Source organism: Colobus angolensis, unplaced genomic scaffold (assembly GCF_000951035.1).
Source record: "Colobus angolensis palliatus isolate OR3802 unplaced genomic scaffold, Cang.pa_1.0 Scaffold26, whole genome shotgun sequence".
Classification (NCBI taxonomy): domain Eukaryota; kingdom Metazoa; phylum Chordata; class Mammalia; order Primates; family Cercopithecidae; genus Colobus; species Colobus angolensis.
In genome coordinates, this window is record NW_012115821.1 from 13,714,918 (window position 1) to 13,727,671 (window position 12,754).

A 12,754-nucleotide genomic window follows, 5' to 3' on the forward strand; every position below is an offset into this window, starting at 1 on the left:
AAATTATAAAAGTATTAATTTGGGGAACTAATAAATGTCCATGAAATCTTCACAATTTATGTTCTTCTGCTGCGGCTTCAGCCGGTCCCTCTGTTCGAGGTCCCTGACTTCCCGCAACATCTCATGCCTATAGTCCCAGCACTTCGGGAGCCTGAGGCAGGCAGATCATTTGAAGTCAGGAGTTCGAGACCAGCCTGACCAACATGGTGAAACCCCGTCTCTACAAAAATACAAAAATTAACCGGGCATGGTGGCACATGCCTGTAATCCCAGCTACTCAGGAGGCTGAGGCAGGAGAATCACTTGAACCCGGGAGGCAGAGGTTGCAGTGAGCCAGGATTGCACCCCTGCACTCCAGCCTGGGCAACAGAACAAGGCTCTGTCTCAAAAACAAACAAACAAACCAAAAAATTGGACGTGACGCACACAAGTAGCAAAACCAGCAGCAATAGTTTATTAAGCACAGCATTATACTCTCCAAGAGGGCAGAGTGGGCTGACCTCTGCGAGATGAGATCAGCTCAGTTTGCTGTGCTTGTGGTCTTCTTATGTGTTTTTTCCCTTTCTTTTCCCAAGGCTGCCTAATTTCTAGCTAGTGTCTGCCTTTTGATTGATAGGTGTGTTGCTTACTTTGGCCCTTGTGCACTTGCACGTCGCCTCCATTCCATAACCTCAAGTACATGCATGATATGCAGTCCATATGCATGAGCTTTAATGAGCTGATTATCGTACGGGGTCACGTTAAAGATATTTTTCTCTCTAATGAGCATGCCCATCTCTGAGGAGCTGCCCCTTACTGGCTTGGTCAGGATCTTGCCAGCCAGCCATGGGGTCTCTTTACTCAGTTTTTTATATTACTTTTGTTTTGGCTGCTTAACTTCTGCTTCTTTTTCTTTTTTTTTTTTTTTTTTTTTTTTTTTTTTTCTTACCTTTTTTTTTTTTTTTTTTTTTTTTTTTTTTTTTTTTTTTTGAGACAGAGTCTTGCTCTGTCGCCCATGCTGGAGTGCAGTGGCCAGATCTCAGCTCACTGCAAGCTCTGCCTCCCGGGTTTATGCCATTCTCCTACCTCAGCCTCCTGAGTAGCTGGGGCTACAGGCGCCCGCCACCTCGCCCGGCTAGTTTTTTGTATTTTTTTTTTTTTTAGTAGAGAGGGGGTTTCACCAGGTTAGCCAGGATGGTCTCGATCTCCTGACCTCGTGATCCGCCCGTCTCAGCCTCCCAAAGTGCTGGGATTACAGGCTTGAGCCACCGCACCCGGCCAACTTCTGCTTCTTATCTTGCTTCTTGCTCACTCACCCCTTCACCTTGCTTCTGCTTTCGATCATTCCGCCCTTTATCCAACCTCCAATTCCTTCTGCTGTTCTCCTGCCTCAAAAGTGTGCTTCCCTGGTTGTCAATACTTAGTGCATAGTGTAAACATTGCTGTTGGGAGAATTAAATGCTGTCCCTACAACACCACTGGGAGAGGACACCTAGAAGCTCAGTCCATTCTCTCCTAGACTTCCCACTATGTACCTTTTTCTTCTACTGATGTTAATCTGTAACCTTTTGCTATAGTAAACTGTAACCACAAGTATTACAGTTTCTTCCTGTTTGTTCTAGAGGCAAAGTCTCACTGTCACCCAGGCTAGAGTATAGTGGTTCCATCATAGCTCACTGCAGCCTCGAACTCCTGGGCCCAAACAATCCTTCCACTGCATCCTCCCAAGGAGCTAGCACTACAGGCACACACCACCACACTGGGCTAATTTTTACAACTTTTTTGGTAGAGACAGGGTCTTGCTATGTTGTCTAGGCTGGTCTCAAACTCCTGGCCTCAAGTGATCCTCCCACCTCAGCCTCCCAAAGCATTGGAATTATAGGCATGAGCCACCGCACCTGGCTCAGTATAACAGTTTCTAAGTTCTGTGAGTCTTCCTAGTAAATCACCAGACCTGAGGTTGATCCTAGAGAACCTCTGACGCACTCAAATAAGTTCTGAAGATTAGCTAACAATATTGCAGCAGTGTTAATGTCTTGGTTTCATAATTGTACCTTAGAAGAAGCTGAGTGAAGGATACACAAGAACTTTTTGCAGCTTTCTGAAAGTCTAAAGTTATTTCAAAATAAAAAGTTAAAAACGAAGATCAAGGAAACAAGTGTGATCATTTTTAGTGCTGGATGTTAGGTACGTGTGGGTTCATTATATTTTTCTCTTCACTTTTGTACAAGTTTGAAATATTTTGTAATTTAAAAAGCCTTTTTAAGCTACAGAATTCAAGAGTTCAGTGCAACAAATCAAAATGATTACATCCAAAACATACAGAACAGGGTCAGCTTCAAAGTGGATGAGAAAACAATTTAAACATGGAGAGTTTATTAAAAAGCCTTGCTCCAAGAGCCCCTGAGCAAGGCTTTCTTCACTGGGCACTTCCTGCAATCCAAGCCTTTCTCTATGGCAGAGAGAAACCAAGTCATTCCCATAGCATAAATCCTTGACAGAGATGAGTCCAGCTGGAAGTGAGAACTTTCACCTCCAAACAGTGGGGCCAAGACCACCTTCCCTGAAACCACTGCCCACAGCAATGAGGACTGCCAGGATTCTGAGCCCCACAGCTCCAGAAGGACCCGCTAGGTAATAAGTCGCAAAGCTTGGGCCACGGGTCCTGCCTCTTCCTGCAGACACAAGCTAGACGCTACCTTGGCGATATGATGGGGTGCTGTGAGGCTCCTTACTGAACAAATACCTTGCATTACAGGGGGGCCAAGGCCCAGAAAGGGAGTACACCTGCTCAGGGTCAAAATAGCTCAGAAGTCCTGCCAGAACAGGAGCCTTGATCTCCTACTGGTTCCCTGATTTCTTTCCCAATCTTACACAAATGTGTTATGTAATCTACTTATTGTGCAAACCTAAACAAAGTGACATCCCCTCCCTGAGCTTGTTTCCTTACCTGCAAAATGGGGAGCCGCATCTGACTTTCCAGGGTGGTTATGCAGGGAGGGAACCTCTAAGCCTCTCATTCCTCTCACTAAGACCCGGCTCCCATCTGGATCCCACACACTACAGATGGATGCGCCACAAATATTTTTCCAGGGAATGTCAGGGGATGCTAAGCATAAGACAAGCCATATTTTAGAGCAGAAACATGGGGAGAGAGGAAAAACATACACCTTACAGAGCAATCCTTTCACATGAGGACCATCTGAGGGAGCCTATTAAGCTCGTGTGATATTAACAGCTTGAGTCCCTGAAGGGCACACAGTGAAAGATCAGTGAAGACCAGGATATCACTTTGGAAACACTGCTGGGGTACACAGCTTTTTGGTACAAGTAGTGTCAAAGGAATCCCTGGCTTTGAGAAGGAAGGGTTCCAACCTCCCAGTAGTCCTCCCAGAGCAGCCCCAGCAACTGGCACAGAGGTCACACCCATGCAGGAAGAGAGAGAGGAGGGAGGGGAGCTCCGCAAGCCCGGACAGGCAGAGCGCTGGCCAAGCAGGACTCTCAGCTTCTGTGTTCCAGCCCCTCTGTGGGAGGAGAGAAGGGCAGGACCACAAGCCTGCGAGAGGCTGTGGCCTACAGCCGGGGAGAGGCCAGCCCAGCCTACAGTGCAGACACAGGACAGAGGGGAGCCAGGTGAGCCAGGCTTTTGGGTGGGGAGGGACTGGGAGACCCCAGAGGACAGAGTTGCCCCCGTGATGACCCTGTCCGCAGCTCTGAGAGACCCTGAGCAAGGCTTTCTTCACTGGGCACCTCCTGCAAACCAGGCCCTGCACTAAGTGTTAGGGTCACAGCGTGACAGTGACAAAGATCCCAGCCCTCTTGCAGTTTCTGTGTTACTAGCAGGGAGAAGGAAATAAACAAAAACATATGATATTAGTAAATGATCTCAAATGTCAGAAAAGGGTAAGTGAAAAGAGACAAAGGAGAGCAGAGTGAGGAGGACAGGGAATGCTGGGGGAGGGGGCTTGATTTTAAAGAGGGTGGCCTCTTCAAGGTTAAACGAGGTTCAATGCAAACAGCCCTGGTGACGTTTGAAGAAAGGGTGTTCTGGGCAGAGGGAGCTACCCCAGCAAAAGCTGGCAGTGGCAGGGAGGCCTGGAGCATTCAGAACAGCAAGGAGGTAGTGGCAACAGAGCAAGGAAAAGAGGTGAGGCAGGAAGAGAGGAGCCACACTAGGTGCGCTTGCAGGACTCCAGGGGGCAGAGGATGGGGCCCTTGCCAGCACCCCCACAGCCTTGCTAGGGGTATTGGTTTGAAAGCCTGCGTATGAATTTCACTTGCTACTTGTGGCTGCATGATCTTATAAAGTCTCCTCCCTTTCCAAGGCCCACATCCTCCCCATAAAATGGTAATAACAACAGTGCCTCTGTCAGGTTGAGGTCAGGAAGGAAGGGGATCAAAAGCATGGCAGCCTGCAGGAAAGATTTACAGCATGCCTGCTGCAAGCTAGGAAATGCAGAGCTGGCCTCCCAGGCCTTGTGGGAGGAACATGTAAGCAAATAAGAACTTGTCCCTAACCCTAGAGCACCCCGGGACCAGGGAGCTGAACCTTGTTCAGAGAGAACAGCAGGGGCAAAGGGCAGGAAGAGAGTGAGTGGAGGCCAGGGATGATGTGGCAGTTAGTTGACATAGGAGAGAGGCGAGTGGAGTGGGAGGTGGGCAGACACAGCAAGGACTCCATTCCACTAACAGTGGGCCCCAAGGAGCAGATTCCAAGCAGGAGAGGAAAACAATGTGATTTGCAGTTCAAGAGTTCACCTGGCAGCTGGGAGAACAGATAAAAGGGACACTGAGGCCAAGTAAGAGATGACAGTGGCCTGGATGCTAGCCAAAGAGATAGCAAGGAGCAGATAGACTCAAGAGACTTGTGAAATAGGATGAACTGCACCTTATGGTTGCCTCGCCGTGAAGGAATAGGGGCTTCTCAGAGGCCAAGCATTTGCCGTGGAGGAGACAGGGCCCAACCCGGGTGTGAAAGACACTCAGGGGTTCCAGGGGAACACTTCACACTCAGGGAGCAGGTTTCCTCCTTTCAGTTCCACAATACACCTGCAGGGCTCATAGAAATGGGGCTGAATGATCCTAGAACTTATGAGCAGCTGAATGAGACCAAGGTGCCCTCAGTAATCCTCCGCAGTGGAGCTAAAGTATGGACAAGGCATGTGCTTTGTGGTCAGACCCCATCCAACTCCTGGCCATCTCCAGCTGTGTGGCTAGGGGCCACTCAGCCTCTCCAGGATTATTTTCTTCAGGTGTAACCTTCACCGACTTTTTTGTGAAGATTTCCCTAGGCAACTCATGTAACATGAACTGCAGTGGATAGAGCCCAATCTTTGGGGTCAGGCCCTGTTCAATCTTATTTAACAAGTATTGAACAGACATGTACCAAGCAATGACTGCATACCATGCCTACCATGCACACAGGGCCTGGTCCACAGCCAGCGTCCACAGGGAGAGTGTGGAGGTGGAGTGGGATGCAGGTACTTAGGGATGTCTTTCTTCTACCAACCAGCCCTGACTGACACCCAGCCCTAGGCAGTTCCTCTTGCACACAGGTTCTTTGCACTGACCAACACTGAGAGCAGACCCTCGGAGCAGCCGGGTCGGAAGTGTCTCACCTCAGTCACCAGACAGATCCAGGATAGGATGGGCAGCCCAGTGCACCGAGTGTCATTGGGGGATACCTGGAGCAGGCAAATGCACCCCGACATGGAGAGCGAGAGGTATATGCAGTCCTTTGACGTGGAACGGCTCACCAACATCCTTGATGGAGGTGCCCAGAACACTGCTCTCCGGAGGAAAGTTGGTAAGGGGAAGCTGGGGAATAGGACATCTGCTTTATGCCCCACGCTTCTCTTGTAAGAAGAGTCCTTCATTAGCAGTCCTGCTTTCAAATAACAAACTTTGCCTTGAAATTCCACTGTTAGAGATTTATTCCTTTGAACTGTAAAGACAATCTTCACATGCCAATATTGCCTGAGCCCACCTGGGGGATAGAAGAGTCCTAGGCAGCAGAAGACCTGGATTCCAGTCCTAAAATTCTGCCACTGCATAGCTTTGTAACATTGGGCAATTCACTTTCCCACCTTGGTCCTCGGTTTTGTCATCTGTAAAATAATAATAATGTCTGACTTCCTTTCCAGATCCATGAAGCAAGTGGGTAAGAAGATTTGAAGGTGCCAGAAACCTCACCCAGGTCCCTAAGCCCTCTATTCTCTGTCTCTGCAGAGAGCATCATCCACAGTTACCCAGAGTTTAGCCGTAAGGACAATTATTTCATGACCCAGAATGAGCGTTATAAGGCTGCCATGCGGAGGGCATTCCACATCCAGTTGATAGCACAGCGCCTGGGTTGGTTGGAAGATGGACGTGAATTAGGCTACGCTTACAGGTGCTCACTCCTGGGTCAGCCCCACTAGAGAAGGATCCACCTGGGATCACCTGGAAACCCCCCAGCCCCATGAGCCATTTCCCCCAACAAAGGGAAGACTTCTTGGGAAACCAGGATGCCAGGTGCCCTTTATCTCCTGTACTCTGCTCAGGCAGGGGGTACCTGGGCCCCCGTCTCCAACAGGCTACTCAACTACAGCATCTCTCCCCAGCAGAGCCCTTTCTGGAGATGTGGCCTTAAATATACACAGAGTCTTCCTGAAAGCCCTCAGGAGCCTGGGCTCAGAGGAACAGATTGCCAAATGGGACCCACTCTGCAAAAACATCCAGATCATCGCAACGTATGCACAGACAGAGTTGGGACATGGTGAGCCAGGACTTCTGCATGTGGTGTTTAGGTTGTGCACTGCAAAACTCCAGAGGGCCCATTTACATCTCGGTAGTCATAGGTTTATATGCTTCGAGGGATATATGTTTAATATGAAAACATTCCAGCAGATGGCAGTCAAGGGTCTTGAGGAAGGGATGCCGCCTTCTAATTTGCACATATTGTGTGAGCTCCCAGTGGGGCAAATCATTCCTTCTGGAAACATCAGCAGCCATCCCTTGTCACAGACTGGCTATAGAGAACTGTGTGTCCCCCACACGGCCCACAGATGAAAGGGGAGAACCGCCTGCAAGTACAGCCGGGAGCTGAGCCCCACTCTGTACCACGCTGATGCCTAAGAGTTCAGGCCCACCTAGAAGCAGCTTCCCAGGTAAGAACCCCACCTCGGGCCAATGTCTAACATCCCTCCTTGATCCTAAGGGACATATCTTCAGGGCCTGGAGACTGAAGCCACCTATGACGCAGCCACCCAGGAGTTTGTGATACACAGCCCCACGCTGACTGCCACCAAATGGTGGCCTGGAGACCGTGAGTATCCATCCAACCCCCTTCCTTATCTCTCCCCAAATAGAAATATTGGAGGGCAGAGTAGCACTGGCTTTGAGGTCCAACAGACCTCAGATTGATTTTCTGTTCTAGTCTGCTGACCTTGGGCAAGTCAGTTCACCTCCCTGAGCCTCAGGTTCTCACTCTACAAAATAGGTGGGATGTTAAACATTTCATTAGTGAGTGGTTGGAAAGTCCCCAAAGGAACTTTGAAATAGAGGAGACAATCAATCCATGAGAGACAAGGCCTCACACAGTCCCAGGCACTCCTCACAAGCCCAGTTCCTCTCATCTCCTGAGTTAGTGGTAGAGCTTGCCACCAGCCAGAGCACAGGCCCTGTGATGAGACAGTGGAAAGAACACGCCTGTCTGCCGCTGCTGCAGACACCCAGAAAGGCTCACGCCCACCACCAGCCCCCATCAAGCCACCAACGCCGAACCTCCCACTGTGGCCACCAGGTGGCGGCCACATCAAGCGTCCCTGAGGCTCCAAGGAGGGATTTCCCCTTCCTCAAACTTGAGAATTTCACCTCCCAGGACCCATCAGTGGCACTCGGGGACCCACACCCTGTGTGGAAAAAATTAAAACAAATATGCTGAGTCCAACTAAAGCAGGAGAGTGACAGAGATGAGAGACACACAGAGAGAGGAAGACAGAGGCAGAGACCAGAGACATAATAGAGAGACATGAGCCAGGTGCGGTGGCCCATGCCTGTAATCCCAGCACTTTAGGAGGCCGAGGTGAATGGATCACCTGAGGTCAGGAGTTTGAGACCAGCCTGACCAATATGGTGGAACCTTATCTCTACTAAAAATACAAAAATTAGCCGTGTGTGGTGGCGGGTGTCTGTAGTCCCACCTACTCGGGGGGCTGAAACAGGAGAATTGCTTGAACCTGGGAGCGGAGGTTGCAGTGAGCTGAGCTCATACCATTGAACTCCAGCCTGGCAAAAGAGCGAGACTCTGTCTCAAAAAAGAGAGAGAGAGAGAGATGAGAGAGTGTTGAGAGAAAGAGAGATAGAAAATAAATGACCACTGTCAAAAATGAAGACAAAAAAGGAACCAGCCTTTAAGATCAGATAGACCAGGGTACGTATGAATCCTAGCTCTGCCCCTCCAGGCCAGTGACCTTCAGTGTGTCGCTCTACTCTCTGAGCCTGTTTCCTTATCTGGAAAATGGGACTCATCATCCTCTCTCCCCTGTGAGAACTGGAAAGCGTCTATCACAGGGTCTAGCGCCACCTGGATTTTGATAGACGATAATTATCTGTATTCATTATTATAAGGTTGATGACAGAGTAATTCATTAATAGTTGTGGGGTGGGGGGCAAATAAAAAAAGCTGAATCATTTCACAGTGCCTTTGCCAAATCACTGATAAGTTTGCTTGGTTCTTTGGGGGCAATCCCCCCCTCTTTGATCAGTGACTTTTCAGGGCCCCAGAGGTACCCATCCAAAACCCCAGCCCCAGGAGGCTGGGTTGGGAAAAGCAATGCTCAAGTCTTCCTGTGACGGGCCTCTCCTCTCTGCCCTCAGTGGGACGGTCAGCCACCCATGCCCTGGTCCAGGCCCAGCTGGTCTGCTCAGGAGCCCGGCGGGGCATGCACGCTTTTATTGTGCCAATCCGGAGTCTTCGGGACCACACCCCACTGCCAGGTGAGCCCATAATGCTCCCTCAAGGACCCCGCCAGGAGGAGAGCCCAGGTGGCCTCCCTGACCTGGGGCCCCAGAGGGCCACAGGAGTAGCTAAGACATGTCTTCCTTGGGCAGGGAGGGATCCAGTTGGACAGACCTGGTGCTAACTGGTGAGGTGAACTTGAGCAAGATTTAGCATCTGTCTGACCTCAGCTTGTTCACCTGCAAAATAGGTACAATAACCCCAGTGTCACAGGCTGCTGTGACCTGGAATGTGTGTGTGATACCTGCCACATAACAAGCAGTCTCTCAACTGATAGGTGTCCTCACCTCCATCTCCTTCAAGGAATCATCGTTGGGGACATCGGGCCCAAGATGGACTTTGATCAAATGGACAATGGCTTCCTGCGGCTGGACCATGTGCGGGTCCCCAGGGAGAACATGCTGAGTCGCTTTGCACAGGTTACATACAGGTCTGGGGAGGACGGGGACTTGTACTTCCCGGAGAGAGGACCTGCACTTTGTGTAGGCTAGGTCTGAGTCCTCCATAGAGCTGAGTTTCGGCCACATAACCTCCTCCCCCAAGAGAGGCTCTGATGTCCTACAGACTGGGGTGAAACTCCTGCTTAGGAGCAGTATGATCTTGGACACAGAGCCTCTGACTTCTCATGCAGAAATGCTCGTCACATAGGCTGACGGAGCAATCGTGGGGTGGAGTGGCAGCCCCAGGAGAGGATAGAGCTGAGATGATCTGTGTAATATGTACCCACGGTGAGGCCTGACACAACCAGTCGCCCAGCAGATACCAGCCAGAATGCCAGCAGGAGTTGTGGCGGTCCCAACTCTGCCAGGCATCACCCCTTTAGTTATGAGTTGTGGGGTGGTCTGGGGTGTCCCAGGAGAGGCACTGTGAAGCAGGGCACTTGGGGAAATGGCCTGGTATTTTAACATTCCAACCCCAGATGCGCCAGTTGAGGGGAGAAGCACCCTCCATGTGTGGAGCCCCACAGCTCTGGGGAAGCAGGGGCATTCTGGGGAGCCTTGGCTCAGACCCTGTGCCTGTCCTTGTTCCACACAGGTCTTGCCAGATGGCACATACATCAAACTCGGGACAGCACAGAGCAACTACCTTCCCATGGTGGTGGTGCGGGTGGAGCTGCTGCTAGGGGAGGTCCTCCCTACACTGCAGAAGGCCTGTGTCATCGCCATGCGCTACTCGGTCATCCGCCGCCAATCCCAGCTCCGGCCCAGGCAAGGGGTGTCCAGTGACTGACTACCACAGATATGCTGCCTCTTGGTCCCACAGTGCCTCCCCCTGACACTCTTCTGCCAGAGCCAGAGCGCTGGGAGCAGGCACTGCCACCCACCACATACACACACACACACACACACACACACACAGTCTACCCAGGCCTGGCCCCATCTGGGCATGTCAAAGAGGTCTCTCTGGCTCCCTCTAACAGGGCTGACCAGTTGGCCTAACCTGCATCCTCAGTGCCTGGCCTCCTCAGGCTCTATGTGATCGTGTCTTTGGCCCTGTAGCAGCAGGTCTGTCTGACTCTGTGTCTGTCCGAGTCCGGCTGTGTTCTGTGTGGCTGTGATGGGTTGGACGGGTCTGGGTCAGTCAGTTGCCAGCTGCCTCAGACTGTGGCTGGCTGAGTTGATTCTGTCAGGCCGAGCCTAGCAAAATCCAATGTCATATCGACTGTGTGTGGCTGAACTCGTTCTGTCCAGCTGTGCTGTCAGCATCTGACTGGTATGTCTATGTCTGGATCCCTTTTGTTGTCATTGGTTGTGTTGCTACCACTCCCTCCACCCCACAGCACAGAACAGCAAGGGCTGACTGAACCTTCTGTGAACACTCAGCTCGGCCATTTCACGTCATCCCTCAGCTTCCTCAGCTACAAAATGGGTGTGGCAGAAGCGGCCTTTCAGGGTGGTGTGGAGGGTGAAATGCAGTAAGGTGCATTAGGCCCTCAGCCCAGGGTCCTTTCCTCTGGCAAGCTCACAGCGCCCTCGCCTGGCCTGGGCTTCAGAATCCGGGCTGCGAGAGTTCTCTGCAGGAGAGGGCCACTGGGAAGAAGGGGCTTCTGCTGCTGTCCTGCCCGAGGCCCATTTATCTGGGCTGCAGAAGTGTCCCTAGGGTGGTCATGAGAAAGATGCGCCAGGTGAGCAGCTGCTGTCCAGAGAGGAGGCTTCTTGTAATCACACCCTCTTTCGATCCAGTGACTGTGAGCTTGCAAGTGCTGGACATAGTCTCAGGCACTGAGGACATACCAGTGGATAAAGCAGACGCAGTCCCTTCCTTGGGGTTCCATCGAACCCGAGTTTACACTCTAAGAGTTATTGTTTAGGCTTGACGTATTCCTCAGCACGCGGCAAGTGCACACAGGCAGTGGAGTCACAGGTTCAAATCATCATGGGTGCACAGCCACAACTCTTCACCTGAAATCTTGGGACCAGACATGTTGGAATCTCAGAACTTTTCAGGTTTTAGGATAATACCATGTATACGCTGGAATTATATAAGCCTCCCATAACAAGAGGCAGTACCCACCAACAAACGTATCAATATTCCTGCAGTGAAATGTGTGGATGGATGTTCATGTTAGATAGGATTTTTAAAGGATTATCAATGGCCTCGTGTCAGTTCAAGTTCTGCAATGAGTTCTAAGGAACTGTCTGTTTTTAAGGTTTTTATGGTGTCAGGGATAGGGGAAGGTGGACATGGCACGTAGTGATTAAATCTTCCGGTTCTTTTCCCTTCAGTGACCCAGAGGCAAAGGTCCTGGACTACCAGACGCAGCAGCAGAAACTCTTTCCTCAGCTGGCCATCAGTTATGCCTTCCATTTCCTGGCAGTCAACCTCTTGGAGTTCTTCCAGCACTCCTACACTGCCATTCTGAACAGAGACTTCAGCTTGCTGCCTGAGGTACCTGCTGTCTGCAGAGGGGCAGGCGCTGGGAGGGCAGCTAAGATTGCTCCACTCACTGGGGAACAGCCACAGCCCCATCCCCGCGGGCACTCCCCACCCCCACCTCTCCCAGCTTTCAGCATCCCAGGGTGTCTGGGTGATATATAAATTTACCCACAGCTGGCCCCCAGAGAGCTACAAACATGCTAAGAGAAAACAATCACATCTAGTGTAGAGAACACAAGTCCACAATCCCCGATGTGTATTTGAAACCCAAAAAGCTCTGAAAAACAGTCGTTTGGAACTCATTTGGTGGCATAGTTTGACCTGAACTGACCTGATTTATCCTTCTGAGTGTGAATACATTTTGCGGGAAAATTATTAATGTGTTTAATCCCTAAAGCCGCCCCAAACCCCACTGGGCTATTATATAAAATGTACCTTCAATGCCACTTGGCCTCTCTACAATTCAAAAGTTACTCTGATTCCTAAACACATCTGGCTCACAGGTCTCAAGTAAATCTTACATATACAGTAAGATGCAGTCTGTCCAGGCACTATGCTTCATAAGCACTGCTCATTAACCCTTTCAACTGCAATTGAGGCACAGAGAGATCAAGGGACACAACTTTCCTCCCAAGGACTTGAAAACTCCAAAGATAGGCAGGGGCTTCAAGAACCAAAATCTCAAACTAGGCCTGCTGCCTGGCAGCCTCTCTCTCTGCTGAGGCGGCTGTAACAAAATACCACAAAGCCGTGGTTTATAAACAACAGAAACTGGCCCAGCATGGTGACTCACACCTGTAATCTCAGCACTTTGGGAGGCCAGGGCAGAAGGATTGCTTGAGCCCAGGAGTTTAAGACCAGCCTGAGCAAGATGGTGAAACCCTCATCTCCACAAAA

General features: G+C 50.6%; 1 protein-coding gene across 1 annotated transcript in view; it reads left to right on the forward strand.

The window, feature by feature from the left end:
* The first annotated feature begins 3,462 nt into the window (after nucleotides 1–3,462).
* Nucleotides 3,463–12,754, forward strand: part of ACOX2 (acyl-CoA oxidase 2, branched chain) — a 36,922-nt gene continuing 27,630 nt past the window's right edge. Inside the window, exons 1-9 of the mRNA XM_011947213.1 lie at nucleotides 3,463–3,612; nucleotides 5,535–5,785; nucleotides 6,208–6,370; nucleotides 6,585–6,736; nucleotides 7,178–7,285; nucleotides 8,839–8,958; nucleotides 9,284–9,399; nucleotides 10,016–10,188; nucleotides 11,707–11,869. Of these exons, the coding sequence (XP_011802603.1) occupies nucleotides 5,626–5,785; nucleotides 6,208–6,370; nucleotides 6,585–6,736; nucleotides 7,178–7,285; nucleotides 8,839–8,958; nucleotides 9,284–9,399; nucleotides 10,016–10,188; nucleotides 11,707–11,869 (1,155 nt within the window). The 5' untranslated portion in view covers nucleotides 3,463–3,612; nucleotides 5,535–5,625. The remainder of the gene's footprint in view (nucleotides 3,613–5,534; nucleotides 5,786–6,207; nucleotides 6,371–6,584; nucleotides 6,737–7,177; nucleotides 7,286–8,838; nucleotides 8,959–9,283; nucleotides 9,400–10,015; nucleotides 10,189–11,706; nucleotides 11,870–12,754) is intronic.